Source organism: Gavialis gangeticus, unplaced genomic scaffold (assembly GCF_001723915.1).
Source record: "Gavialis gangeticus isolate Ggan-Ray unplaced genomic scaffold, GavGan_comp1, whole genome shotgun sequence".
Taxonomy (NCBI): domain Eukaryota; kingdom Metazoa; phylum Chordata; order Crocodylia; family Gavialidae; genus Gavialis; species Gavialis gangeticus.
Genome location: NW_017729022.1, coordinates 124741473 through 124762800, shown reverse-complemented (window position 1 = coordinate 124762800; position 21328 = coordinate 124741473). Strand labels below are relative to the sequence as shown.

The window sequence follows — 21328 nt, the reverse complement described above, 5'->3', positions numbered from 1 at the left end:
CAATACTATATACAATATGTTATACATATTAGAAATAGTCTCTAATAATCTATGAGGCATCTAAAAGGAACATAGTTGGTAAGACAATTAACAGAACACCCAAACTGATGCATTAATGTATAGTATACAAAGTGAGTAACAGTGAAGGCTCAATTATGCCACTTGTACACACAGTGAGTAGCAGCGACAGTGGTTTATGATATGGGTTCAATGGGACTATTTTTGTCACTGCTACTCAGTGCAAAAGACAGCATGTATATCCCAACTCGCAGAACCCTAATGTTACGACAGACTTCCAACACTACCTCACTGAACTGTAATGACTTCATTAATTTAGCAAATTTCAGCATACAGCATGCATTATTTTGCAGAATGCCTTCTCTCTCTGTTATCTAGCCACATAGGAAAATGCACAGGAGCACACAGCACACTGATGTAATTTACGATACAAAAAAGCTGTGAAGAAATGTGTCCAGTACCAATCTGCCTCATATACCTTTGGAAAAATGGATAGTGCATACATATAGAAAACTGATCAAAAGAAAGGACCAAATCCTTTAAAAAGAATAGTGCTTCTTATTCATACCAAATTCTTCATATAACCATCTCTCCAGACCACTATTATCATGGCAGCCATCCAGCACTGGTAACACTACATTTTGTAGCAGAATTTCAGCACAAGGGAAAAATGTTCAAAACTACAGGGAGAAGACAGGTCAAACACAAGGAATCATGCTAGTTGTCAGCCAGGAAAGAAGGACCAGCATCCTATCTTCTAGCAAACACCACAGTGGAATAGGTCATAGGTTCAAAAATAGTTAGGGGCAGGAAGGGATCTTGTAGATCATTGGGTCCAGTCCCCCTGCACTAGGCAGGACTAGTTCAGGGGTTTGCAGCCTATTGTTCAGACTGAATCTAGCCCTCAGACCCAGGGGGTTTTCAGTAGTGTTCTACTGTGGAAGGCTTTGGCAATATTCAGTTGGGAGCTTTGCCTGCAACACTGCAGCCAGGCAGCCATGAAGCCTGTGCTCTGTGCCAGCTCCCTGTGCTGCATGTAGGACATGTGACCACTACAGCATGTCCATGCACCATGTACAGCAAACGCCAGCCCCAGGCCTAACTGTGTAAGTGGTATGCAGGGCTGACACAAGGTGTTGTGCGAGTTGGACTTGGTGCTGCATGTGGCAAAGAATCTGAGGCATGGGATGAGTATGGCATTCCAGAATGACTGGGTCTAGCCCATGTGCCACAGGCAGCACATGCCCCATGCCGGCCCCGCATGCTGTGTGTACAGTGAACCCCAGGGCTGGTACATGCTGGACCCAGTGCTGTGGGAGCTACACAGAGGGTCTTGCCACAGACTGGCCCAGAGAACCTCATCCTGCCTTGGCCCAGATGAGTTTGACACTCCTGTCTTAGAGAAAAGAGTGAAATCTACTGCATCTACTCATTTCTTGTGGCAGCTAAAGTTTCCTTGAACATCATGTTTCTAAGTTGCTGACAAAGTTAAATGCTGCTTTTCTTACAGGATCTAAAAAAAAAAAAAAAAAAATGAACAGGCTATACCAGAAATATACATTTGGGTAATCTCTGTTTCTATAGCATGAAATACCACTTATCATACCATTTTTAGCTCAAACACCTATAATTGCTGAATTCATAAAATGCCAATGATCTCTCTCTAACACTGGAATGATCAAATAAAATTGTTTTTTAAAAGACTGATTTTAGAACTTTGCTAAAAAATCATCATATCAATTACTGTATTTACCTGAATCCAAGACAAGGCTGCCCCCCATTCAATATGGGGGAAAAAGCCTCTCATCTTGGATTTAAGTACACAGTTTGGGGGGACTGGCGACTGTTGCAGCTTTGGTTCTGGCCCTGACCCAGACTTGGGGTCAGAGTTGGAGCCGCAGCTGCTGTTCTCCCGCCTCCCCACAGCCTCCCATCCCCACAGTCACTCACCCTCATTGGCAACTCCAGCCCAGGGCACAGAGAGCACATGGTAGCTCTGGCCCCTGCCTGGCTATGCAACAGCAATGGCAGTAATAGCAACTCTGGTCCCTGCTCTGACCTAGTTTCTGGGCTGGAACTGCTACCACTGTTGCATGGTTAGGCAGGAGCCAGAACTACCATGGGCTCCATTGTTCTAGGCTGGAGCTGGTTTGAAGCTGCAATGGAGGGTAAGCAGTAGTAAACACAGGAGATGCTGAGGAAGGGGCATGTGGAGAGGGGAGCAGACACCAGGGACTGGTGACACCAGCAGGGGCAAGTGTTGTGGGGGTGGGCAGGTGGTAAGGGGACACCTGACTTCCCCACCACCTGCCCCCCCATTGCCACTGGCTCCCCTGCCACTTCTTGTCCTGCCCCCGGTAGTGGGAGGACAAGGAGAATGAATTTAAAATGACCCTCTGATAATTAGAGTCTAATACATGGAAAATTATAACAAATTCATAAATTTTCTATGTATAGAATCTAATTATTGGGGAAGTCATCTTAAATTCCAGTTCATCTTGGATTCCAGTAAATAAAGTACTATAACACACCAACCTCAGGTGTTTTACTTCAATGATTCAAAAAACAAGTAAGATTTTAGATTTGTGTGCAATATCTCTGAAGCCTTTGAGCACCAAATAAGCAACAAAATGAGTAGTTATGGCTATACTCCCAAGTAAAGAAGCATAAGATCAGTCCAGGCTGAAAAGTGGTGTGTCCTTCCACCTTCAATACATACAACATGAAAAAAACCAAAAAAAACCAAAACCCAAGACAACCAGAAAATAATATATGACCAAATAGCTGGCCTGTCCTTTTATGTTTAGCCCTGAACAAAATCAGAACTGGACCTGCAAAAATATTCAGGAAGGGGTGCCTCTGAAATTGTTTGTAATGTCCCCTCCAAAGTCTGAGGGAGCCTTCACAGATTTGCATTAATCTATAGTTGATACACATAGGACTTTAATAACATAAATAAGACACATACACTTTTTGAACCACATGTTTCTTCTCATGCAATGGTTTTTTAATGTCTCCTTTAGACTGAACTGTGAATACCCGTGTAACATAAGTCAACACGGACATTCCGATTTGAATTTTGACATCACTAAGCATGTGTTCACAGCATTTCCTCAACTGCAATCTGTGCTTCAGAACTTAGTTGTCAGTTGTAGAACAAATGCTCATTTCTCAAGCTTTACAAAAACAATTCCATGTTCTGAAACTGGTCGTGCGCCACATCTACTCATTCACTTGAGTAAATAGTTCTAAAGGCACTCTGCTTTAGCTATTCTGCATGCTGCCTGCCAGGCAACACGCCACTGCTGACACTGGTCATGGTACACACCTAATAGTCTGACCTCCTTTTCCTACTAATTGCATTACATAGCCAGCTGGCTCCAGAAAGGAGTCGTCTGTTTGATTGAAGAATTCCTGCTTTTGGGTAAGCATGGCTGCTACTTTTACTAAGTAACAGTCAGGCCTGACATCCCCATTGTTTGTCTGACAGCGTGGCCATCCTAAAATCTAAGTTTTATTTGTAAATTAACCAAGAAACTTCCTGCCAGAACAGCGCTGCCTGGAGACTGATAATGTGTGCCTTTCATTCCCTTTCACTCTTACTGTATCACTGCCAATTTGTTTTTCTGCTGCTGGCCAGCCTTAGGCTATAAAAGCCTTGTAAGACATAAGTGCAATTATAGTCCTGGAGTCAAATGAATTGGACAAATCCAATAGCACAGCTCTGTCCCCACTTTGCAAACCCCTACAGCAGTTAGATTAGCTGCTAAAAATCCAATCTAGCTATAGCTAACAAATTTTTGCAGCGAAGGAGCATGAGTTCGGTATGGGGTTGCAACCAGATTTCTGAATTGGAAAAATTCTACTATGACAATGGGAGAAGATGGAATCAATTGTGTTAAAATTTTGCAGCTCATTTTTAAACTGTTAGGTAAAATTTAGTTAGAATAAGACAAGGGACTGTGGGATGCTGTTACTGTGATTGATTTTCATTCTTGCTGCAAGACATCCAATAAAAAAAGTTTAACACTAATGACGCTAAATCCTGCAGCTGCAAAAGTTATCAGCTGAATTTTGATTACTTGAGTAGAAAGCCTTTTGTTCAGGGCCAAGTCTTTCAATGTTACTCTGAGCTATGCTATATATATATATATATATATATATATATATATATATATTTTAACAAACAATAATGTTTTAAAAGGTGAGCCAGGCAAGAAAACAATGTATTGCTTCTCATCTAAGGGAAACAATTATTTGTAAATTCTTATTGTATTCTATGGAAATTCCAGGGCCAAAATTCTTCTGTTCATTTTAGTGAATTTACACCAGAAGTGAATGTGTTTCTTTGTGTTTAGAAACAACAAGAACCCATAATAAAATATTTAAGTAAAATTACTGCATCTGTCTATAGTTCCAAAGCTCACAAAATTTATGGTCTGCTGCAAATTGCGGTACTGACAGGCTGCTTCCTTGGCCAGCAGGTGGTAAGACCGTCTGTCAAACTATTGAGTTTACTAGCAAAGCAAACTGATCAGTGCTCTATTTGTTTAGCCTAGAGACAGGCAAAAAGAACAGAGCACAGAATCCCAAAATGAAACCAGACACAGTGGTGTGGGTACTACCAGGTATTATGCAAGTGAAAGCTTCACTGAGAATCTGGTGAAACCAGACGGAAAGGAAGAAGGACAATTGCTGCCCTTTCCACATCCTTGAATGGTTGTGCACTATATTGCCTCTCAAAGACAGCTCTCTGTTTAGAATTGGACAGTTCTTGTAGCAGCATCAAGTCAATGAAGAACTATTTAAAATAAGGAGATTAAAAAAATCTCCCCTTGTCTCTCTCAACCCTTTTTGAAGACAGATGTAATTAGTAGTTTTTGTCTGAAGTTGGCCAGAAGGCAGGGCAGGGTGGGCTGTAAGGACCCTGCCACATGTTCATATTAAAGCTGGACAGCTATGAAGTTGTTAGACATTTCCAAACACTAACTTTGTAGCTGACTGGTTTTTTTTGCAACTGAATGGACATTTTTATGGCATGATAATTAGCTTGCATGTGTGGCATGTCTAAATTTATTGCTCAATTGACCAGTTAATTGTGTAATATACGTAATGTGTGAAGTACTGTCACAAAGGGGAAGTTGTGGAAAAAGTAGTACTTTATCTTTATACGTCATAACATTTTTATGTTCTGACACAGTGCTCTACAAATTTAAGATGGGAAATTGGATAATTTGTGCATGAACTTTTGCTTGGGTATCCTCAGGCCTATTGTACTAGGTCAGTGCTTTCCATGATCTTATTAAGAGTCCTCTAGATCATCCATGGATTTTTCACATGGATGAGTGACACAGCAGAGCCAATTTGGGTATGATTGGCTCTGTGCAGAACAAAGGCAAGGAGGACAAGTGACTAAAATGCATAAGATAATCAAACAGATATGATTATTTACACATGTAGTCCTATCTTGTTCTATTGCTGTATGCACTGCCAAGTTTGGTGTGGGATTTCATAGCTGGCTCCTGTAAACTGCATTGAGTTCTGCTGTTAAGACTCTCTGTGGATTTTCCTCTCTGGGGATTGGAACATTTGTACTGATTTCAGCTCATATGAGTCAGCATATAATATCTGGGAGAAATGGACACCCTGAGAGTGAGGAGAGACCCCACAGGGCTTGCTATATACTCAAACATGTCTTTGGAGCTGATTTGGAAATCACAGATGCCCAGGTCTAAACCATCAGCTCAGCAGTCTCAACCTGAGCTCCATTTCACATCCATTATAGCTGCCAGGGGCTCATAGATTTATGAATCTTACAGATTTCTGTAGTTTCCTCTCTGGCTTTGAGGCACGTCTTGTCTCCACCTCCAGCTGGAGTTCTGAACAGTGACTGACTGTTATTTGATATTTTGTATAGGGAATTTGTTTCAGTGTGAGAAAGAGCCATGGCAAAGGACAAAAATATGTTAATTGTCCTCCTGCACAGACACTAAAAAGATTTGCTCAGCTTATTTCTTTGCAGTAGCACACAGTTTGATCACTGCAGGCTCCCTCATTTCAACAGCAGTTCTTTCCAAGGCTCATAGCAATGAGTTTGTGAGGTTTTCTGTGGACAACAATGAATCAGCTCTGGCCACATCTCCTACCTCTTTGGATTTTGAACCCCACAGACTGCCAGGTACTGACTGCACTTGATTTTTGTGTCTGATGAAAAAGTCTGTCCTATTCTGGCCCTAGTGTTAACTGCTAAAAAAGGCATTAAGAAGTTCATTTTATTTCAGTTATGTTCAATCTAAATGTGCTGTTTGCAAGTAAAAAGCTGTGTTTTTTTTCTCAACTGCTAAGCTCACATTTTCTGACAATTACACTGAGCTCTCTTCACCCCTTGGATAATCAATTTGTCAAATATGGTTGCAATTCTGAGTCATCCCTGAATATAAGTTGACCCTGTTTTCAGACTAAATTTTAGAAAAGAACAGCTTTTCTCCCCCTGGATATAAACTGATAACTACAGATACAGACCTTAAACTGTTAGTGCCCTTAAAAAATCCCACAGGGAAATTAAATAATCAAAGAAAGGACCTAAAGGGTTAAATGAGCTAAAAATACTAAGATAAAAACTGTACTGAACATGACTCTGACTTGGTATCTTTTATTGCATGTGCACAACTACTGCAAAAACAAAAGTCAAGATTGTTAGGAGCTTGCTTATAGAGGAATCCCATGAATGGGCAAATTCGGAGGAAGGGGAGTATGACCATTCACCCCTCTGGATGAGTGGCACATGTACAGTAAAGCTCTCTGAGCTCATTGGCTTGTCAGTGCAACTCCTGGCTGGAGCCACCACTTTGACATGGCTCCAGAACCCAGGAGGGTGACAGCATAACACTGCTGCTGATACCTCTACTTCTTCCCCTACTGCCAAATTCTGTACTGGGCAAGGAGGTGGGAACCGACCAGTAGAGACATTCAACCCTGAGTCTTGGAGCTACACCAACAAGCCAATGAGCACAGAGTTCACTGTTCATGCAAAGTACAACTAAAGTGGGGTGCAGCTGCACACCACACACACTCCCTGGATCTCCCCCGATCCCATGTATAAATCAAGTACAACTTTCCTGGTTCTTCTGCAAAGAAAGAAGATGGACTTATAATCAGAGCACTACAGTACTGCAACAACTTGTAGGGCAAATTATATTGTTAGCTGTACCCGTACAAATCTGTTAATTTTCACCATGCTTTTGCAAGCATACTGAAAATACAATCTGAGGACAATGCAGTGTGCAGATGTGAATGAAGGCATGATTTGGGTTGAAGAATTTTTATTACAGATGTTATGGGAAAAAGGAAAGGACCCAGCCAAAACCAGGGTGAGTCTGCAGTGTGGGGTAGTTAGAAATTCCAGGCCCCTGCCACGTTACATATATTATGCAATTAACTGGTTAATTATGCAAGAAATTTAGATTGGCCAGACGTACAAAGTAATTATCACACCATAAAAATGTTCATCCAGCTATAAAGAGTCAGCCAGATACAAAGTTAGTGCTTGAAAATGTGTATCAACTTTATAGCTGGTTTCTATCCAGCTTTAATTTGAACACATGACTGTGCCCTTATTTATTCAGTGCTAAAGCAAATGTGATATTCGGGGAACATGGAACCTCACAATAATACTTTATAGTAACTTTTCAAAGCAGGCTGCGAGGCAAAAGGAATAGCTGCTATTGACAGATAATAGGTATCTCAGTGTAGGATACGGTGTCATTTGTCCTTAAAATAGGCAGAGATTTGCTACTGCCTCAAAGCCTTTCTTGATTCTGAAGCACTTGGCAGTTACTGCTCAAATCTCGTAACTCCTCTTGTTCAGGAAGCATTCTAGGCTGTTTTTATATTGGTCCTGGTTATCCATGTGAATAGTTTGATGACAATTTTTATCTCTGGTTGGATTGCTCGGTTTCATGTGCTACTTGTCAGTTTTCTTTTTTTTCTTTTTTAAAATAATCATTCATTAGTTCACATGTATTTGTATTTTATCACATTTTATTATATTGTATTTATTTTTATTTCATTGAAGGAATTCTTGAGAGCTTTGGCAGGGAGGCAACATATAAATGAAATGATTACTATTATTATTACTAATAATGGTATTTGGATGCTGCCATGGAAATGCTGCTCTGCCATATATTCCAGTATGTTGATGGCCCTTAATTTAGGGCAGTGAGTTGCAGAATTGAATGCCTGTGTGCTGCAGAATGAAAAGCACCCTGCTTGCACCAAAGCAGTACATGATTTTTTTCCCCAGTTCAAATTCTGATTTAAGCCCTTCAAAATCATTTGCAACTAATACCTTACATATTCCTGCCAGTGCAAAAGATAGGCATTAGCTACCTTTTTGGTCAGTGAATCATCTGAATCAGATGGCATTCTTGTGGACACATGAAAAATGACTTCCACAGTAGAGGTAGCATAATATGGTGCTGTTTGTCCTGTGCTGCCATTACGTTGCAGACCGCCCATAAATCCACAGTGCGTTGAAAGATCAACCTTATTGATGCAAGAGAAAAAGAAAACAAGTAAGAAAAAGCCCTGTTCTTATTTAGTTCTATTAGAAGTGATTAGAGCACTGATAATCAAAAGTGAATGTGCTCTTGTTTTGTTTTTTTTAAGTGTTAAGGGTTTAATTTTGTAGAACCCTCTCTACAAGGGTTGCAGCCAACTTGTATGCAAGAGAGCTGCCTTCCCTATTCAAGATGCCTTCCCTTGGTACATGCCTTGTCTACATAAAACAATCTGCCACACTTTTCCAACTCTGTAATTTGTAATCACTAAAACTAGTGACTAGGCAGTTATCATGGCTATAGTGATTTTCTTACCTATAAACATAATTTGCCTGTGAATACAGGGGACTGGACTTAAAGCGGTCCAGTAGGCCTCTTCCAATCCTATGTCCCTAATATACTTTCTTTAATTTTTATGGGAAGTCCAGACAACTGGTATTATATCTGCTGGCAAATGAAGAAATAATTCTGTAATATTATTTTAAGGGGTAATTCTGGCTAAGCAAATGTGCTTAGCGCATTCTCAAAAACAAACAGATGACAAAAAGGGAGAAAGCAGGACCTCTGTCCTTCCCAGGCACTCTATCTGCCCTTGTAGCTCAGTCATTGTACCTTTACAACCTGGATGGAGTCCACTGGTTCAGAACTACTCTCTCAATCATGTAGTCTACGGGCAATTCATCAAAGAAGCCTACCTGGCAACTGAGTGCTTCAAACTTGCTCCAATGCTGCTCAATAAGGTGTCAGATGACTTCCTGTCTAGGTCTTTTTAAAGGCTGACTCATAATGATCTCTTTACATTAAAGGTATGCAGCTAACCACACTCTTTAGGAAAGAATAGAGAAAAGGGAAGGAAGTACTGTTTCTTCTTTTTCCCCTCTTGTTGCTAGTAGGTGGTACTTGCACCCTCAGCAAATCAGAAATCAAACACTTATGTAGGGTGCCCTGAAGAAAAGCCAGGTTGGGGGCAAGAGTACCACAGATATGCTCAGCCATGTAACTGTAGTTTCTGGGATAAGCATGAGAAGTAGGTTTACTATATGTATGTGCCACCTAGTTATCTGCTACATTAACTTTTTCATTCTCAGAACTCATTGCTTAAGAGCCAAGACAAGAGACATACTGAAAATTACTTTTTTTAGCACCCTGGAACTTGGTTATGGTGGCAGAATGATTCAGGGCATTCTGCCACCATAACCCACCCACTGCAGTAACATGAAACCTCCCAGGTTCCAGGGGGCTTGAGACCTCAGCTTTCATTAGTAGGGAAAGAGGAAAGACATAGTCAACCTGTGGCAACAACAGAGGAAGGAAAGCACCAATCTTAAAAGCATCATCCTCATCCAAAAGTTGGATCTGCCTGAGGTTTAGCCAGTTGCTTTACAATCCCTTTCTTGATATTATGTGACTGGTACAGAGTGTGGATAGATTTCTCTCTGTCCACAAAGAAAACTGACATGCTTGTTGGTGTTTTCTAGTTTTTTGTGTCATGAGTTACTTATGTAGGTGAGCAGGGTCATCTTTTTCTGTCTTCACTACTCTGCATTTTAGACAACAGCTGAAATGAAGGAGTGAAAAACAAACTGCCTGTGGCCTGAGTTTCAGAAGAGCTGAACATGCAGAAACTCCTCTGACACCCACTGAATTGGTGGGCCCTCAGTGACCTTGAAGATCAGTTCCTTCACTGTCACACATGTGGGAGCATTCTGATCAAAACTGATGGTCTTCTGGCATTTGTGACCAGTATGAGTGGTGCATTCCAGAAGGTACAGATGGCCCAAAGTAAATAATACCCTCTCATGGGACTAGGAACAACTTCAGGCCTGGTGGAGGGATCAGGTGACACAAGATGCAAACAATTTTTACATAGTCAGATCCAAAGAGTTTTTGTGGAAGTGAACCTAAAACAGCCCTATCTGTTTACCAAAGTTATTTACTGAATGCCAGTCTCTGTAGGTTCTAAGCAAACATCCTACACCTTTGAGCTAGACAAATGCAAAAACAGAGATTGGACCCGAGAGATTTTTGATCCAAGGTATATTGAAACATAACCTTCCCTAGTGAGTACGGAGTTGGACCCACACAGCCAGTTCTTAGATTTAAAAGTAACTTAGCTGTATCTACTGGTAAGCATCAGCCACTATTTGTTGAATATCTGGTCCCAGAATTTGGTCCAGATGAACTGGTGTTCCAGCCAAAGATGTGATAGAAGCTCTTTTCTCCAAAGAACCATGTCACAGTTACACAGATGAAAGCATATAGTTTGAGGGGAAGAGGGGGGCAATGTTTACATCAACCCTAGGGTTTCATGTTATAATTAACTGCACAAGACAAAAATACAAGGGAACAAGTAGGCTGGTCACACAGAATATGTAAGTTTACATCCTTGAGATCCAGGACATTGTAAAACTCTTCCAGGTTTGTTGCAGGAACATTGACTTCTCTCATGCCATGAGAAAAGAGAGCCACAAATTTAAAATGCAACAAGATTTTGGACAGCCAAGAGTGACTACTAAATGGGGAGGCCAGCTATTATTCCAACTGTCAGAAGTTGTTCATCCTGATTCATATATTCAGCAAAAAGTTTATGGACACAAGAGTGAGATAAAATTAATCAAAATTTAAATGGTGTAACCATAACTAGTGAAAAATCTTTTTCAGGACTCCGGGATCTTGTATGGGGGGCATCCACATCTGTGAAGATTTTTGCAGCCTTTCCTGAAAAAATATGAAGTACTTCTGGGTGCCTATGGCTTTTCAGGCAATGGGGATTTTGCTGTGGAATCTCATATCACCTAACCTAAGACTCTACTTCTGGTCTAGGAAGAATAAGAGAACCTAAATGAGGGACCATAAACTTTCCACAAATGGCAAGTTGTTTTTCCATGACTGTTCTGTGGAGGAAAAAAAAGGCAGAACAAGAAAACAGTTGGGCACATTTTCCAGTGGAAAGGTTTCCCATAGCTAGGTCACATACAAAATGTCACAGAAGTAGCTAAACAGCTAAAAGAAGCATGGATTCAAACAGAGCTCTAGGTAAAAGTGAACAGGTTTTGTTGAGCTCACAGTAAAATTGTTCCAACTTTCTTTTTCTGTCTGACATAGTAGGAGCCTAGAATGTCCCCTGACTAGCCTGGCATCCAGGAAGTAAAAGAAAACTTATTTTATTCTGGAACCTGACAAATCTAAAATGCACTGGTCATTCTGCATTTCCTCTAATAAGCTAAAACAGTAACATCTGGTTTCCCTTTTTTAGGCTAATAAAAAGTTGTACTTGTGATGTTCAATACAGCACGCTGAAATTCTAGGTGAAAAACATTTCACATCCAAACATGCTATAAAAAGGTACATGAAAATAATCTTGACACTGGCTGCTTTAGCTTCCTCAGAAACTAAAATGTTTCAAAAGTATATTAGTTGGAAAATAGTTATTATATGAACTGTCTGTTCAGGAAACTATTTTTTTTTAAACCAGGGGTGCTCAACCCCACCCTGCAGGGCAGATCTGGCCTCCAGAGCCATGTCATCCAGCCCGAGGCTCTGGAAATTACCGAGGCTCTGGAAAGTTGGTGGCAGGTGAATGGTAGCAGCATGTGGGGTTGGAAAAACGCACAGCCAAATCTGGGCTTCCATAATTGGGCCAATGTGTGTGGCTGGATCCGGGCATGTGGGCTTAGACTGGTGTGTTGGACTGTACCCAAGAACCAACCCCACACAGGGATGGAAGGTTGAGTCACAGTTTTAAACAGTAAAATAAAATATAACTTTATTTCTCCTTACGACATTAAAAAAAATATGCACTCAGTGTACATTTGCATAGCTTATAAAACACTGCTGAAACTCCATCCAACATAATCATTTTAAAGCTTGCCTCAATTTGTTACTATTACCTCCCAGCCCAATCCAGCAACAAAATCTTCATATGCTTGGCTTCCTCTTGCATTAGACAGTATTGAACATTTGTCCTCTTGCCCTTCTGCAATGTAAAACACTGCAATCTTGTGAGTTTCACGACTACAATTAGAAGTAATAAGAAATCAAAGTTAATTCAATTTTATTTGAAATTAAGAGAAGTTGTACTTTGAAAAGTGACTTCATAAAAATGATACTATTTTACTCAAGGTACACAGATATATATTGTCATATAACTCCAATTCAGGGGCAGAAATGTATTTTTATCTCTTTCTAGTCCTGATTATACCCCAGAGTCAACACGGCTCTGAGAATGAACTGGATTCTATTATTTTTGTGCATCAGCAAAAGAATTGATTACCAAGTTCCAATTACAGGGTTAATCACTTACATCTGTGCAAACTCACTGAAGACAATAGAGTTGCACAGGTGTTAATGAGGGCACAATTTGGCCTGCAGAATCTTAATTACTGATAATGATGTACAAGAAGGAAAAAAATATTTACTGACTTTTATATCTCAGGTTTAGTTTGCAGGACTGGCAGTTAACCAAAGGCTTATATGAGGGTAAACTGAGCATAATTGGTATGAAGATTACTGAGGCACAGTAGAAATCTTAAAATGTCTCTTAATGTCACTTATCAAAGAAAAATCACACATTAAGGAATGGCAAAGAACACCATAACATTCAGAACTCTATTCTGCCACAATCTTTTCCTAGTGAGGTAGGTTTACATTTGGCTCCTTTCAGACCTGATGTCGTCATGTGGATCATCTCAAAGGAAATTCTTTTTATGGAAAATGTTGATTAAACATTATACATTTAAAATACCTCCTGGTTCCTTTTACCATGATGGAATACTGTTTATTTCCAATTCCCAATCCCAATCCAGGTAAAGAAAAAAAGAAAAGAAAAGAAACCTTTTCATATTTAGCTCAGGGAGAGGGCCTCATCCACATGGACTGTAGAAGGTACAGGGGAAGCAATCACAGACTGATTGATATAATATCTATGAATATTCTGTCACCAAAATATAAACAAACACCACATATATGAAGAGGAACAAATATCTGCATTGCTAACAGATACAATTTGTACGAATGCCTGTTTTGGGGGATTTACTACAAAAATATGGTTTTAGCATTAACCGTGATTCGTACATTTTACCTACCATTGCCGGGAGTCTAGATTTTTCAGCTCTCTCAGTAATTTAGAATTTTTCTTGAGTAGATGAAAGCTTTTTCTACAAAAGTAGTAAAAGATTTTAAAGGAAAATGCTTCTTAGAACATATGAAACAGTTTTTATTATTCAAACAGCTAAGCAAAAGATGGAAGAACCAGTATGATTTAAAATGCATTTACGAACAAACTGCACTAGTCAAAATTTATTAGAATCTGATCAGCAACTCCAATTATATGGTAAAAACTGAAACAACACTCTCTTTTCAACTACTAATTAATCTCACAATTCTCTCACTCTTTCCAATGTTCAGAAAAAATATTAATTTTGAAGTCATCCTGAAATTAACTGTGGCAGGGGAAGACACAAGAGAGTCTTGATTTTTTTCAGATAAATAGCAGCAGTGCCACCACCACTAAACTACAGCCATAAATTCTTACCTTCTATCCCAGGAGTTCATTCCTAAGTCATTTAACAATAACCTGCAGAAATAAAATGGTGCTTGTGGTTCAGCAGGACTTGGTTCTTCTTGATAAGCTACTTTCATATCAAGATCAGAATCACATTTATATATATATTCTTTTTCTTGGGCACTCTGCCTTATTAGGGCTTCTATGATCTCATTCTCTTGGTCACAGTTCATACCAAATGGTGGAGGTGATGGCTCATTCAGTTTTCGCTGAGGATGTAAAAGGCATTCAGGACTAGTGCTACCAATCTTTTCCAGCAATGTGTCAAGAGCATCTTCTCCTTCTTCTACTTGAGCAACATCTGTTGGGGACTCAAATTGCTTCTCACAACTGCTTGAAATCACAAGTGAATTCATTCCATTTTGCTGTGGTAGACAGCCTTCCAAAGGTCCATATAATATCCTGCCATCCCAAGAATATTTCCCTGAGATATCTCTAACTATTACTCTTACATCGGAGGGAGCTCCTGCTGGCTCAGTCTCCAGTCTCCTTTCTGCAGGAATTTGGAGGTAAGATATAAGAGTGCTGTCATTAAATACAAATAATTGCAAGTTTGGACTTTGGAAGACTTCTGAAGACAGTTCAGAAGAATCCACGTACAAGTTCTCATGATTCTCACTTATGAGGCTATGCAGAATGGCAGGACCTCCACTAAGGGGATAGTGACCTAAGTGGTTTACTAGATGTGTCATAACCATTCGTGCAGTTAGAGGTATTAATTCCAAGCTTCTTCTTTTTTTTTCTGAAAGCAATCAATGAAAAAATACTAATGAGAAACAGTAGCAAATTGTAATCAAAATGTTTACCAGCAGATTTAAATCAATAACAAGACACACTGGAGGCTGTTAGCCTATCTTGATTTTTCTCTCTTTTTCCCCTTTGAAATCATCCCTTTTTTGGTTATAGAAACTTTTAACAAATAATATACATGGCCTTACATTTCCTCAGAAATAAACTTTACATTTCAAATGTCATTTTCTTCTATTTTACAATTCCAATCATTTTCCTCATAATGTAATTTCCTGCATATACACTGATTTCAAAGATCTATTCATAGATCACTAAAGAGTGAGAAAACTTAGCAACAAGGATCTTGGTGAAGAGATGCACTTAAAAGAATCTAAAAGATCTTATTCTCCATTCTTTAATAAATCATATTTTCCTTTGACTGAATTAGTCTTTCTTGCAATCACAAAGTCTCTTGGGACACTGACGTGTTAGGATTCTGACTGATGAAAAACATCACTGGCAAATACAGTTTTGTAAGTCATTGAGGTTCTGAAAGAAACTTGAAAAATATTAGACTATTGTAATCACAATGAGATGTGAATTTGAACAGAAGATTTCTTGCTCCTGCTGACACAAGTAATCAGAAAAAAAATCTCCACAGGAAAATTTAGGGGGAATGGCAAAATAAATTAAATGCATTCAACTTTTTGAATAACAATAAAGAAGACCAAGTAATAGCTCTACCACCTCTAAATTGGAAGTTACGGCTGAAGAAGGGAAGAAGGAGCTGGGGTGTGCGTTTCAACTTTCTTTAGGCACCTGGTTTATAAGAACATCTGAACAACTCCCATAACTGAACTTCAAAACCTATCATCCATACACATACCTTGTTTCTTATTCCTGAAACTCAATTTTATTACAAGTCCATGGTTATACAGCATGTAAAGAGCATCCTCAGTATAACTGGCACTATCTAGTCTGGCGCATTTATGGACAACAATAAGGTCCATTTAATGATGCTGAAGGTTCAAACTGGAAGCTCTCAGAATCTATCCATTATTTATTTTGGAGAAATTGTATTATAGTAAAATTAGTGAAAACACAAATGAACATGTTCAATTTGTGATTTAAGTTCCTGATCTTACTGCCAGTATCAAATAAATTTGAACCAGGATTTCAGTGACCATTTAAAAATATTACTACCTTCACACAAGGTAGAAATGTTACTTATCAGCAGTAGACTCTTCAAAAGTGTCATCTCAGCATGCTTCCACTTCTGGCATGTGTTCTCTTTTTGTGGCTCAGTTTATGAAAACAGTTCCCTTTGGCATATATTGTTTTTCATAGTACTGTATGATCAAAGCTGAGATTTTAAGAGGTCATTAAGTCCACAACTACCTCAGTTTCCTCTGCCAACTCATAGCTGCTAAATGAGTAAAAATTAGGGTAAAAAGAGAATGTGGGTATATGTAACCAATGTATAAAGTGAGGAAAACATTCTTGAGTAAATTACCAGAACATACATCTCATTTTAGAAACAGATCCTTAACATTCTCACTTGTGACAAGCAAGCAGTGCAAACAGGAAGATGGGCCAAAGAATTCATATTCAAAAAGGTATGCTTAATTGTCTTCACATAGGAAGCCCTAGGTCTAGACAACAAAATAATAAACAACTAATATGGGCAGAAGCTCCAGACATTTACAGTGGAAAGTGTGGCAGAATGCCATCCCTGTCTCTTCCCAAACTCTGCTATCAGGCAGATGATGAATCTGACAATTTGGTTACCATGGTCACTGCAGAGGGCAGACACCTCTAGTCCCATCAGCTTCAGGTAGCCCCAAGTTGTAACCTGAGCTCGATACATTCCTTAGGGAGGGGGAAACCTGGTCCTTCTGCCCACATGACTGGCCTCACACACCTGGGTGGGGGCTTAAACTCCCTATTGTTCTAAGCAATATCATCATGACTGGGAGGGGGCTAGAGACCCTGCCAGTCTACCCAGCAACCAGTGATGCATTTCAAATTGGTTGGCTGGCAGCAAACAGCTGCCGGCCTTCACTGGATCAGGTAAATGAGGTCATAAGGTCTATACAAGTTAAGGACTGCCCAGGAGGAGGGGCAGTAACCATGATGAGAACTCTCAGGGAAGCTGGAGCATCTGAAACTCGCTCTCTCTTGAAACTCATGTTCGGTGAACTGCTTGCTTCCAGAGGGACTCTCCACCTGCCTCTGGATGATACTTGCGAGTAAGCTACTTGAAATCTAACTAGATATAAAGCTTGAAGTAACTCAGATGAGTGATCAAAGGCTACCATGGTACTGTTTGCTCTAAGGTATTTCTCTGATATTGCTCTACCCTGTACCCTATTCCAAACCTACTCCTTGCAACCAATACAATTCTCCTCTGTATCTAGCATGGGAGACTTATTGGGAGAGGGTCTAGATTATAATTTGGGGTCCCCTTGGTTTGGCTGATTATGGGAGACCACCATTTGTGCTTCAGACTGAGGCAAGCAACCCAAGTTCTTGCAGTAGGTCAAATACCCCTCAAGGACTACCAGGCCTCTGTTTCCCAGGGGGCACAGGGCCAAAGTCAGTCCAGACTCTGGGTGGCGGCAGCGTTACCCCTAGGCTTGCGGGTGTGCTCCAGGAAGGGGGTTGGCTGGATGTGAGGTGCCCTCAGGGAGACACATGGAGACAGGAAGTTGGTCAGGTGCAGTGAGGCAGGTGGTTCAATGCAGGAGCACCCCCTACTGGCCCACCACAGAAACAACACGGAAGAAGGGCATCAAATGCTGCTTTAGCTCTAGCAGAGCAAACCTTGAAATCTTCAAATACTCATATCCCAGCTAAAAAACAAGCACTACTAAATCCATTCTAACAAACTGGATTTGCACTGATCCCCCAAAGGCTGCAGAAAATCAGGAGACTTCTTAAATACCTTAGCTCTATCCAAATAAAGTCAAAACTCTCTTTAAGGTTAAGGTGCCCTATTTATCCTTTAGTTTTAGAAAGAAAACTTGGAGATTAGTGGCTTAATTTAGCTGAAATTAATTTCAGTAAACAATCAGGATGGGAGCAAAAGGCAACTTTATTTTTGTGGTACACAGTGAAAGCAGAGTCAGACATTACACAACAACTTCTTCTTCCAGATGTAGTTGTGATTTAAAATACTGTTCATTTTTAAAATAAAAAATGCCTCAAGCCTCTTCTTCTATACTGTTTTGTTACTTAAAATCTATTTTTGCTCTGAGCATATCCTTGTGAGAAGGGTTTCTGAAAAGAAATGGTGCAGAAGCCTTAGAAGGTGACATGAATTAGAAGTTGGAACCACATCACTGAATGTGGTTCCAAGCCAGGTGGGGGAGTGCCTGAGATGTGAGCGATGCCTCTTAGTAGCCCCTGCCCAAGAAGCAAGCAAGAGAGCTATAGGAGGAGGTAGCATGTCTCTGAAGCATCCTCCACCATAAGGACTTAATTGATTCATTGCTGAAGGAGGCCGCTAGGACTGTGGAGGAAGGACTGCCGGAGGCAGTCCCAGAAAGGTAGAATAGAACTCCTAGAAAGGTGGAAGCTTGTGACCTCTGGCAGCAAGCAGAAGTCTTAATCTCCACCTTTGCCTGGAGAACAGATATGGAGCCCTAGCAACAGAGGAGGAGGAACATGTTCCGTTAGTACAAGTGCTGGAGAGGCCAGCAAAGGGCTGTGTTCTTGACCTGCTGCTCACAAACAGGAAAGAACTGGTGGGGAATGTAGCAATGGATAGTAACTTGGGCAGCAGCTAGCACAAGCTGATTTAATTCATGATCCTGAGGAAAAAAAGGAAGGAAAGCAGAAGAGTAAGGATCCTGGACTTCAGAAAAGCAGACTTCAACTCACTCAGGGAACTGATGGACAGGATCCCCTGGGAGGCCAGTCTGAGGGAGAAAGGAGTCCATGAGAACTGGTTGTATTTTAAAGAAACCTTACCCAGAGCACAGGAATGAATCATCCTGATATGCTGGGAGACTAGCAAGTATGACAGAAGACCAGTTTAGCAGGAAACTCTTCAGTTAGCTAAAACACAAAAAGGAATCCTATAAGAAGTGGAAACATGGACAAACAACGAGGGAGAAATATAAGAGTACTGCTCAGGCATACAGGGATGAAATCAGGAAGCTCAAAATGCAACTGGAGCTATAGCTAGTAAGGGACATGAAGGGTAACAAGGGGTTCTACAAGTATGCCAGCAGCAAGAGGAAGGTCAGGGAAAGTGTGGGTCCCTTACTAAATGGGGGAAGCAACCTAGTGGCAGATGGTGTGGAATTAAGTACTCAATACCTTTTTCACCTCAGTCTTCATAGGCAAGATCAGCTCCCAGAATACTACACCTGACAGCACAGTCTGGGGAGGAGGTGAGCAGCCAACAGTGGTGAAAGAACAGGTTAAGGACTATTTAGAAAAGCTGGATGTGTGCAAGTCTGTGGGGCTGGACACAATACACAAGGGTGCTGAGGAAGTTGCCTGATGTGATTGCAGAGCTGCTGGCCATTATCTTTGAAAACTCGTGGTGGTTGGGAGAGGTCCCGGATGACTGGGAAAGGGCAAATATAGTGCCCATCTTTAAGAAGGGGAAGAAGGATCCAGGGAACTACAGACTGGTCAGCCTCACTTCAGTCCCTGGAAAAATCATGGAGCAGGTCCTCAGGGAATTAATTTCTAAGCACCTGAAGGAAAAGAAGGTGATTAGGAACAGTCAGCATGGATTTACCCAGGGCAAGTCATGCCTGACCAACCTGACTGACTTCTGATGAGATGACTGGCTCCAAGGATGTGGGACGAGCAGTGGATGTGATATACCTTGACTTTAGCAAGGCTTTTGATACAGTCTTCAACAACATTCTTCAAACAAGGTAAGGAAGTATGGGTTGGATGAATAGACTGTAAAGTGGATGGAAAACTGGCTGGATTGTCGAGCTCAGAGGGTAGTAATCAATGACTTGATGTCTAGCTGGCAGCTGGTATCAAGTGGAGAGCCCCAGAGGTTGGTCCTGGAGCTGATTTTGTTCAATATCTTCATCAACAACTTGGATGATGGGATGGGGTGCACCGTCAGCAAGTTTGCAGATGACATTAAGCCTGGGGGGAATAGAAGATATGCTAGAGGATAGGGCTAGGATTCAGAGAGACCTTGACAACTTGGAGAATTGGACCAAAATAAATCTTATGAAGTTCAATAAGGACAAGTGCAAAGTTATGCACTTAGGACAGAAGAATCCCATGCAATAGTACAGGCTGGGGACTGACAGGCTAAGCAGAAGCTCTGCAGAAAAGGACCTGGGGTTACAGTAGACAGTAAACTGAATATGAGCCAACACTGTGCCTTTATTGCAAAGAAGACTAACAGCATATTGGGCTGTATTAGTAGAAGTGTTGCCAGCAGATTGAGGGAAGTGATTCTTTCCCTTTATTTGGCATTGATGAAACTGCAACTGGAATACTGTGTCCAGTTTTAGGCCCCCCACTACAGAAACGATATGGACAAATTGAAGAGAGTCCAGCAGAGGGCAACAAAAATGGCTAGGGGGCTGGGGCATATGACTTATGAGAGGCTGAGGGAACTAGGCTTATTTAGTCTGCAGAAGAGAAGATGGGGCGGGGGCAGATGACAGAACAAGGAGCAACGGTCGCAAGTTGAGGCAAAGGAAGTTTAAGTTTGATATTAGGAAAAAGTTTCTCACTGGGGGGTAGTAAAGCACTGGAACAGGTTACACAGACAGGATATGGCATCTCTATCCCTGAAGGTTTAAAGACCTGGCTACACGAAGTCTTGGCTGGGATGATCTAATTGGTCATGGTCTGTTTTGAGCAGGGAGTAGGACTAGATGACCTCCTGATGTCCCTTCCAATCCTAATTTTCTACAGTTCTATGAATGCAATTTCTCCCACATTCATATATATAGTTATGTCATGCTATGTTTCAAACAAATTTCAGAAGGATGGCCAATGCAAACTGGGAGTGGAATGCTGAGCAACCCCCTATATTTGAAGTTGAACAGAAGGTTAGAATGATTATGCAGTGCAAGTAACACATATGTATTTAAACATCCCACTTTCTTGGTTGCTGAGATAGGTGAGGCTTCTGAAGAGAGTGGAAGTGGCAGGATTAAAGATATTTCTTCTAGAACTGAAGACAACAAACAGGGTATCCTTTTTAGACAAGGCTAGGTCATCCCCAAAGATCTTTCCTATACTGTGTGAGATTTGTTGTTGGACAAGCCCTTGCTAGCAAATGGGAAAATGTTCTTGGTTAGTCACAACATACTGGTATATGATGAATAACTAAATTTGGGAATGTTGCCTTAATTTTTGAATGTTGCCTGTGTATGTTACCTACTTTTCCCGATATATCACATGAAGCAGAGAGTCCCTGCTTAAAAGCCATGTAACCATTAATAACAATATTTTTAGCTGTCTT

General features: G+C 40.7%; 1 protein-coding gene across 2 annotated transcripts in view; it reads right to left on the bottom strand.

The window, feature by feature from the left end:
* Positions 1–21328, bottom strand: part of RALGAPA2 (Ral GTPase activating protein catalytic alpha subunit 2) — a 437386-nt gene that overhangs the window by 133724 nt on the left and 282334 nt on the right. For both annotated transcript variants that reach the window (XM_019516125.1, XM_019516126.1), the window contains exons 32-35: positions 14110–14881; positions 13661–13732; positions 12467–12590; positions 8407–8562 (exon numbers count right to left, since the gene is read on the bottom strand). In XM_019516125.1, the coding sequence (XP_019371670.1) occupies positions 8407–8562; positions 12467–12590; positions 13661–13732; positions 14110–14881 (1124 nt within the window). The remainder of the gene's footprint in view (positions 1–8406; positions 8563–12466; positions 12591–13660; positions 13733–14109; positions 14882–21328) is intronic.